The 9237-nt window shown below is 41.7% G+C and overlaps 1 protein-coding gene across 2 annotated transcripts in view; it reads left to right on the plus strand.

Moving 5' to 3' along the window:
* CEP126 (centrosomal protein 126) overlaps positions 1-9237 on the plus strand; it is a 74909-nt gene that overhangs the window by 36793 nt on the left and 28879 nt on the right. For both annotated transcript variants that reach the window (XM_019525160.1, XM_019525159.1), the window contains exon 6: positions 3344-5426. In XM_019525160.1, the coding sequence (XP_019380705.1) occupies positions 3344-5426 (2083 nt within the window). The remainder of the gene's footprint in view (positions 1-3343; positions 5427-9237) is intronic.

Consider the following 9237-nt stretch of genomic DNA (forward strand, 5'->3'; position numbering starts at 1 on the left):
AGGAGTGGGGAGATGTGGAGCCAGCTGGGCACTCCATGTATTTCCCCAACACCTCCCCACTCCCTAGCCCCCAGCCAGCTTCCATCCCAGCCCTGCCCCTCAACCCCCCAGCCCCCTGCAAGCCCCACATACCACTTCACAGGCTCCAGGAGGAAAGTAAGCCTGACCTAAAAGCTGCAGGCTCTGCCCTTCCCCACTCCCCCTCCCCCTCCCCCTGCCCCTCCGGGCAGGGTTGGGGCTTTTCCGCCCTTTTTGCAAACAGCTCTTGCAGGCTTTAACTCTGCCAGCCTGCAGAGCTCTTTGCAAAAAGGGGAAATCTGCAGGTTTCTCTGCTGAAAGAGAAAATCTGCGTTTTCTCTGATAAAAACAGGAAATCCATGGTTTTCTCTGTTTTTCCATAGGAAACAGAAAACCCAGATCCCTGTTCATCAGTTACCCCTGCTTATTTTGCAGCTGACCTTCCCAGATGGTCATTCCTCTATCTGTGGATGTACTGGATAGCATTACAGTTCTTCCACTAGCTTTGTTAGAGGTACCAATCTTTCCTTTTTAATCTCTATTTAATGTGCATTGTGTCAGGTAATGAGACATGACTGAACAGGAACAATCAGAGAGGGACAATTATTGTTAAATGCATCTTTGGTGCTATGTAAATAGTATCTTTTCCTCTTTTGAAAAGAAAAGTAAGAATTCCTTTGATTATAAGAGAAATTTGGAAAAGCAAAATTATAATATGTATCATATCTGCAGATGTATTTTTTTCTTCACTGAATAATATTTGATAGGTATGATGGACAAATAAAAGTTGTGCTTGGGATGGTAAATTTTCATAATGCTTTTTTAAGACTGAAACAAGTACATTTGTAAAATGCGTGCAAGTCAAGACAGTTTCTTTTAGCTCAATTATCTATTCCATTGAGAATTTCTGCGAAGGATTATTCCACAAGGCAGGAGAAAAGTATTCATTAATCAAGAATAAAGCAAATGTTATTTTTAGTTTTTCAGTAGACTTGTGGGAAAACACCTTATTACTAAAAGTAGTTATACCTATGTAAGCTAGAAGACAATAAACCAAGCTTAAACCCTCTCCACAAAAGGTTTCACTGTAACTTGATCATTTTAGAAACATACCTTTCTTGTTTTTGTGTTCCATGTGTTCTACCTGAAAGCACCAGAGATAGTTTCAAGTTTTGGTCTGAGGCAGAGATTTCTAGAGAGCAATACTTCTTCTTCTTTCTTTAGCTGCAGAGTTCAAACAGAGGTTAAAATATAATCTGGCTAAAGGTAAACATTTAATAAGTAACTAACAAAGTTCTATATATTTTGCTTTACTAGAAAGACACCAGCTTTCATTGCCTTAGTTTTAGAATGTTCCCTAAAGGGATCTTACCTACACTTGGTTCTTTGTTCTTGTATTTTGTTTCTTTATCTCTGATCATAACTATAATAAAATCTATATCAACATACATTCAGTGCAAGATACGATTTAATTCATCCACAAGAAATCTTTCAAGATTATTTTATAAATATCCACCAAGGATTCACTATGTTCTTTATTTTATAATTAAAACTCTTTGAATAGCGTTAAAATCTGTAATTTTATGGTTTAACAATCACATTACTATATAATCTTAAAATAAATAGCATTCTGGTGTAAAAAGATATGTTTATTTATGAAGAAGCCTTTATAAATTCAGCTCTCAATATAGTTGCCAAAAGAGCAATACTTTTTCCTCACTTAGCTCTTTTTGCAATTTGCAAATATTTCTGTTAAAGTAATAAGCCAAAGAAGATGATGATGCTGGCATTCGTCCTCTTTCATTAACCTCTGTTAGTTTTTCATTATGATTTACTTGAACTTAGATTCTAAAATCATTCTTCAGTGTGGAGAGGGGGGCTTATTATAATCCAGAAAGAGAAAGTGGAAGAGGTGGGGTGTGGAAAGAATGTATATGTTTTTTTGCTCTACTATTTTGTGCTTGTAGATATTTCACTTTCTGTGATAACTGCAGGAAATACCACAGATTATATATGTTCAGGCTGAGACAATACTGGTGTGGAAGATATACATGGAGTACCTTGGTATTGAAGGACTAAATATGTTGCTGTCTGGATAGTGTCTTGCGGAATATCATATAAAAACCTATAGAGATGGATGATTCCTAACCACTTATAGCCCTGGCTTAAGAATAAGGATGCTCAATCCACTATTGTGAATATATACCAATTTGAGCAGATTCATTGCCTCACTCTATCATCTTTTAGGCTATTCTCATAGTGCAGCAGGGCTACAAAGTAAGGCTGTGCAAAGCTTTGGTCGCTGATTCAGTCTGGTGGAGACTCAGCCTGATTCGGTGGCCAAATCTCTGGATCCGAATTGAATGAGGAGACCCTTTAATCTCTCCAAATAGAATCGGAACCCTCCAAATCGATTCAGAGAGATTCGATGATTCAGATAGACACAGCTTTAAATGTTTTTTCTACATAGCTCAAGGCACCAAGTGGTTCATGAATGCTGAGATACTGGGGCAGATGGAGCATGCCATGAGAGCGCGGAGGGGTCCCCAGCATGCTCAGCAGAGGACCTATAAGTGGACCAGAAGCACTTCCAGTCCACTTCCAGGTCTGCTGAGAATTATGTGGGCAACTGGTGCCTCCTGGATGTGGTGGAGCACCCGGGGTCCCCCCATGGCCAATCACTGAGCTGGGAGAGAGTGGGGAGGGTCTCACGCAGTCCTGTGGGATGCTCCATCTGCCCCATCATCGCAGTGTTCACAAGCCACACGTGGTACCTTGAAGTATGTAGAAAAAACATTTACAGCTGTGTTTATGGCAGAATTGGTGATTCTCTGAATCGGCATTGAATCTTCAGGTTCAGATTTGGCCGAATCAAATCAGGACAGTGATCCAAATCAATGAACTGAATCACTGTCCCCGATTTGGACTGAATCCAAATTGAATATGGCCCATTTTGCACACCCCTAGTACAAAGGTATCTTACAAAAATTGGACGGTAAAATAAAAGTTGCTAGCTGTGTTTTACTGTTATACTTTGTTTATACTTCTGTTAGCTGAGTCAGCAGATTTTTTAAAACCAGAGAGGATTAGAAGTGATATTGCTTTTAAGTAAGTATCAGTTGACTAAGAAAATTTTAGATGTATTGTGTAAGGTTATTTTAACCACAAGACAGAAAATATCTTTCTTCAGGACTCTTCAGCATGTGGTTTACTCTATCAGATTTTTACTCTGTGATCTAACAAATTGAAAAGAACAAAGCTGTACTAAATAATGAAAAATGTGTATTACGAATGTAACTGGTCTAATTTTTCTTATTTGTTTCAGAATTTTCATCAAGAAGTCAACCAAATAACCAATTCTGAAAGCTTATCAAGCCTGGACAGTCTTGAGGCTGGAGAACAAAATGAAAGTAATATGACACCAAGTGAATTGTCTTCTTTGACTAAACAGTATGACTCTATACCCTACAATTCCCAGAAATCAGAACCTACAAATAAATCTTTTCCTGAGGCAGCTGAACTGACTCTTTCTAAAAACCAACATGTAAATAATTGGCTCAGAAATTTAGATATGCAGAATGGCCACATACACACATCTTTTCATGATGATTTACCTAAACATAATGTCCTGATTCCCACTGGACATGAAAATAATCCAAAGCAGGAATCATCTGTTCCTATCAAATTTGAACAAAGAATGACAGAAATATATGCTTCTGATAAGCAAGTAACCTCTGTAAAAAATCTGTGTACTTTTAGGCAAAATAAAGAAAGAGAAAAAAACAGGTCATCTTTTGGAATAGTCAGCAAAGAGAGCTTGGTGACCACTGACAACCATGTATTCAAACCAAGCAAAGCGTGGACTACCTCTGATCCTTCTCAAAAAGAAAGAATTCAGGATTCAGAACAAGGGCAGACTTCTGAAATAATGCAACCTAAAACAACTACACTAGTACAAACTTCCAGTCATCCTATGGCAACACCTGTAATTTTACCTCCAAAACAATGGAACTCCATTGGTAGTCACAACAGTAGTTTCTCAGCTGATATCATACAAAAGGAAAAAAATACAAACACATGTCCATGTACTGATAATCCGGACAACTTGATAGAAAAGAAAGAAGAAACTACTAAATATTTTAATGATAATAATCAAGGGTCATCTTTATTTCAAGATGCATTTAATACATCAATTTTATGCAACATTGATCAAGAAGAGGACAAAGAAGAAAATGGAAATACAGCCAAAGCCATGCCACATTTGTCTGATACAGGGTTTAATTCTGACTTGCCTAATCAACATAAAAACCTGAGAGAGAATGTTCGGGAGGGATATGGGGTAAAGCTGCTCAAAAGTATTTTAAAAAAGGAATCTAAATATGAAAATAATTTTTTTAAATCGGTAGTTATGAAACCAAAGTTCAGCTTTGGGAATCAAACCATATCTTGTATCAGAGACAGTTTGGAATTAGTAAAAATAAAAGAGAAAAATGCAGAGGATCAAAAGACCAATAAGAAACTGCGATGGTTTGATGAAAATGACAAAACAGTAGTAGAAGGTGACGAAAAATGTTCTGAAAGGAATCCTAGTGAAGTATCTCAGGCTCATCTGCAACCATCTCATGTTCAAACTAAAATCAATGCTCCTAACACTAATTTAAGTATTGTTTCTTGCACTGCAAATCCTGTTTGCTTAGAAAATCACCAGGATTCTACTCTGATATACACAAAATCTGCTACTGCTGGAGGCTCAGAGAGAGACTGTACACTTCTGAATTCTTTAGGATATACAAGGTGCCATTTTGCTAAACAGGCATGGATGGCATCGCAAGGTGAAAAAAGTAACCCTTTTCTATATAGTAATGACTCTAAAATCCAGAAGGATAACCTGCGTAAAGGCAAGACAAAAATAATCAGAAGACCAATATCTGCCAGAACCCAAACAAGTTTTATACCCAAAAATAGGAAGGGCACTATAATCCGAGCACAGTCTGCTAGTGAAGCTAACAAAGTTATAAGAGCTCAGGGTAAAATCATGATACCTCATCCACCACCTAAACTTTTACTAGACTGCACAACTGGACAAAATGTAGCAGAGACTAGGAGTGGGTATCAACTAGTAAATTCTTCTAAACCTCAAACCATCAGTAAAAATAATGATTTAAATGCAAAACGTTTTTTGCCAGCAGATCAGCATTGCAATAAAAGTATCACAGAAAATAATAAGAGCACTGCGTGTGGTCATATGGCAATATCCACACCTTCCACCAGTGTATCTACATACGAACCTTTGGGAAAAACTGTTTATGGAAATGGACCACGCCTGGATCGTACACCAACTGACGAAGAAATAAATCTTCTGTATGAAGGAGTGCGTAGTGCCCTAGCTCAAAAACAATTTGCTGCTGGTAAGAATCATTCTTGGTATTTTCCAGTGCAGAAAGTCTGGAAAATTATAGTGGGGTTGTTATAGTGAGCATTTTTTAAAATTAAAACATGAAATAATTAACCGTTCAGACAAACAGCCAGAGTTTCTACTTGTCTTATTATTATTTGTATTATAAGAACATCTAAAGGTCTTAATCAGAGGCCACTGTTCCATGTACTCTCCAACCATTAAGCAAAAGAAAATCCCCTTTCCCAAAATATTTATGTTCTTGACTAATGACCAGACATGACAGGTGGACTAAGCAAGCCATTGTGGGAGAAGAAGGGACACAGAGGACAAGTTAATAGTAAAATGACCAAATTTTGAATGGTAAGCTAAAGATAAAGCTAGCTACTTTCAACTGGCAAGATTTTGTCCTCTGGGAAACGTTTAACAGAATCACATGACAGAATCACAGGCCTGTTGGATTTTTTTAAGTGATAGTACTGTACACTTTTGCTATTGCTAAGATGGTTAAGTTTACAATAGTGTAACTAAGGCAGGACAGCTTTGGCACCAGTTCAGCGATGGAAACAAAAGCTGTCACCACAGCCATGCGATCACACTAATTGCACCAGCAGCCAAAGTCGCTGCTCTCGTGTCACTGCTACCCCAGCCACTCAGCTCCCTATTACAACTCTGTATAAAAACATTGCCCTGTTAAATAAGGTCCTGTGCCATGCAGCAGTAATAGAATCCTGGGGTCCCCTTCTTCCTCATCCTGTATAGGATGAGATGGCTGGGATGATCTAGTTGGTGCTGGTCCTGCTTTGAGCAGGGGATTGGACTAGATGACCTCCTGAGGCCCCTTCGAACCCTAATTCTTCTGTGATTCTATGGTTCTGTAGACTGAGCATTGTTTGCTGAGCTGCTTTTTGGTTATACAGCTTTCAATTTTCTGCAGAGGCAGAGCTCATAACACCAGTAACCCTCCTTTATGTATAAACAGCCACTTCATGCCTCTTAACATATTGTGGCTGTCCTGAATATTGCTCAGATGCCCTCCAATTAAAAGATAAGGCTTTCTCATCTCTTAAGAATTGGACTTCTAACTTTATCTATTGTATATCAAGTAGGTCCACAAAGTGTTTTTTTCAACTGGGTTTTGCTGATATGCAACATACATAAAGGCTGGTTACGCATGTATTAGTTACCCATGCATGCAACCTGACCACCCCAACAGAGTTGCACCCTCATCAGCAATGCTTCAGGTCTGTAAGTCAATTGGTTGCAGCATTTCAGCATTGGTTAGTTGGGCAAACCATCATAGAATGTCTAGATTTTAAATCCATAAAACAAAATATTAAGAACCACAGTCTTATGAACCTTTGCCTTAATAGAGACTTTGATGCCTTGTTCCCTGCAGACCCACTTATGCAATCTGGCAAAGGCTGCTTTGCATTTAGGATGTAGGAAACTATTTTCTCATCCCTTAGCCTGTGAGCCACTTGCCCTGGTAGCACAACTCATGAGTCACACAGAGTTATTTTACACCAAAGTACAGTGCAGATAGCACATAACTCTTGCAAGGGGCTAGTTGTAATATAACTTTGGTCTTTGTGCTCAGTTAATTTAACAGTCATATACAGCCACTGCAAAGTAGCCAAGACCTGTTTAGCATGCACAACTAGTAAACAGTTATCTGCCTAGACCAGAGGAAGGGCGACTTTCGATATTGTTCACAACCTTGCACAACTGAAGTGTTCCACAAGTGCAGACTTTTTAATATGATACCAGCTAGAATGCTGCCAGGTGCTTTTTCCACAAACTTGAAATAGAGGAAACAGAATCAACCCAAGAATATCTTGTTTTCCTCCATTAGAGCAGAAAAAAGCTCAATTAAATCAGTGCCAATCTTCATTCGGCTGCACATTCCTTTACAAACCTGAAGCAAGTTTATGAGGAACTGTTCAGGGCAAGCAAGAGCCACATTAGGGCCTTGTCAGCAGTGTTCCCTCTAAGTTATATGGCTTGCACAGCAGCGCAGGTGCACCTGGCAGTGCAAGTACATGAGCACACCTGTGTGGCTGCGCACACCACACAGTTTAGAGGGAACACTGCTTGTCAGACTTTAAGCTGTAAGCTGAACAAATGTTTATCAACTTAGTGCTGTTTGTCTTAGTAGAGCAGTATAACAGACACTGAGGGTGCCTGTTACTTTAGGAAGGGAGAAGGCCCCTGGAGTTGAGTCAGCAGCCAGGGGAGCACCTGACAGAAAGGGCTGAGATTTAACCAGGAGATGAGCCCTGGGCCAGTCAGTCTTGCCCTGGCTGCTGATATAGAAGATGCTCCTGAGCAAGCAGCGGGCGGGGAGCTGCTGCGCTCTCAGGGGATAAGAGATGGTAGTCTTAGAGCTGAGGTAGGGTCCAGTGGTTTAGGGATTGAAACAAGGGGTGGTGGTGGTCTCAGCCAGCCTAGGGCCAGGTCCAGAGGCTTGGGAGTAGAGCTAGAGCCCAGGAATGGGACCAGAGGCCTGGAAGCAGGCCTAGAGGCTGGAGTCCTAGGGGTTGGGACCAAGGGCTGAGGAGTAGGGCCAGACAGTTCGAAGCAGGCCTGAGAAACTGTGGTGCACAGGTGAGCAAAGGATGGTAAATGAAACAGAGGCCTGAGGGACAGGGTGTCCAGATGAGAGGTTTAACAGATGTGACATGAGGACCTGGGGCACTGGGATGCCCCTTATTACATGGGACATAGAGTAACATCTGTGAGGTATGGGTGCAGTGTAAGGAGTAGTTGGAGCCACAAAATAAGCTCTTAAGGCACAACAGTGACACCTGAACAGCAGCATGAGATCCTTGGGGCAGCTTCCCTTTCCAAGGATCTAATAACAACAGGGTATGTGGGGGGGAGATGAAGGAGAGCAAGCCTGGAAAGAGAGGGCAGCACAGGGGCTGAGCGGCCAGCAGGGGTTGTTGTGGCCACCCCTGGGACCAGCAAGCAGTTACACATTAAGGCAAAAAAACTGCTGTGATTGCCTCTTGCCTGCACAGTTGTGACTTCCCACTAGCAGCTTGATGAGCAGGGGCCTCTAGTGCTAGGGAAGAAGCTAGGGAAAGGACAGGCTCCCTGCTCCCTCAGGGCAGAGTGAGTGCTGCAGACACCAGATCCTGGAAGCCATGGTACCTCATACCACCACTCTCTCTGGCTCAGCTCCCAGCTCTGTCCTCTCCATGAGCAGAGCCAGCCGGGTCTGAATGGGGAAGGGAAGCATGTCACTCAGACTCAGCTCTGCTCAGCCAGCCAGGTCTGAACAACACAGTTCCCTCCTCCACTCGCACCTAGCTAGCTCTGGTCCTGTCAGGGAGTGCAGTTGGGCCCAAGCAACATGGTTCCCTCCCTGCTGGGACCCAGTTGGCCTGCTCCCAGTGGGGAGGAGAGCCAAGTCCAAGCGACACTGTTCCCTTGCCCGCTCGGACCCAGCTGTGCAGACCAGAACAAGGTAACTTCTGAGGCCACGGTAAGGTCTGGCAGGTTCTGGTGGATCACAAATTCAATGAGTCAGCATTATGATGCTGTCGCAAGGGAAGCAAACATAGTTTGAGGCTGCACAAGCAGAAGTACTATATGCTTGGCACAGGAAATAAGACCACTCCACTTCTTATGTAGAATTTCATAGATTCATAGATGCTAGGGTCAGAAGGGACCTCAACAGATCATCAAGTCCAACCCCCTGCCTAGGCTGGAAAGAGTGCTGGGGTCAGATGACCCTAGCCAGATGCCTATCCAGCCTTCTCATAAAGACCCCCAAGGTAGGGGAGAGCACCATCTCCCTTGGAAGCCCATTCCAAATT

Source organism: Gavialis gangeticus, unplaced genomic scaffold, assembly GCF_001723915.1.
Source record: "Gavialis gangeticus isolate Ggan-Ray unplaced genomic scaffold, GavGan_comp1, whole genome shotgun sequence".
NCBI lineage: Eukaryota > Metazoa > Chordata > Crocodylia > Gavialidae > Gavialis > Gavialis gangeticus.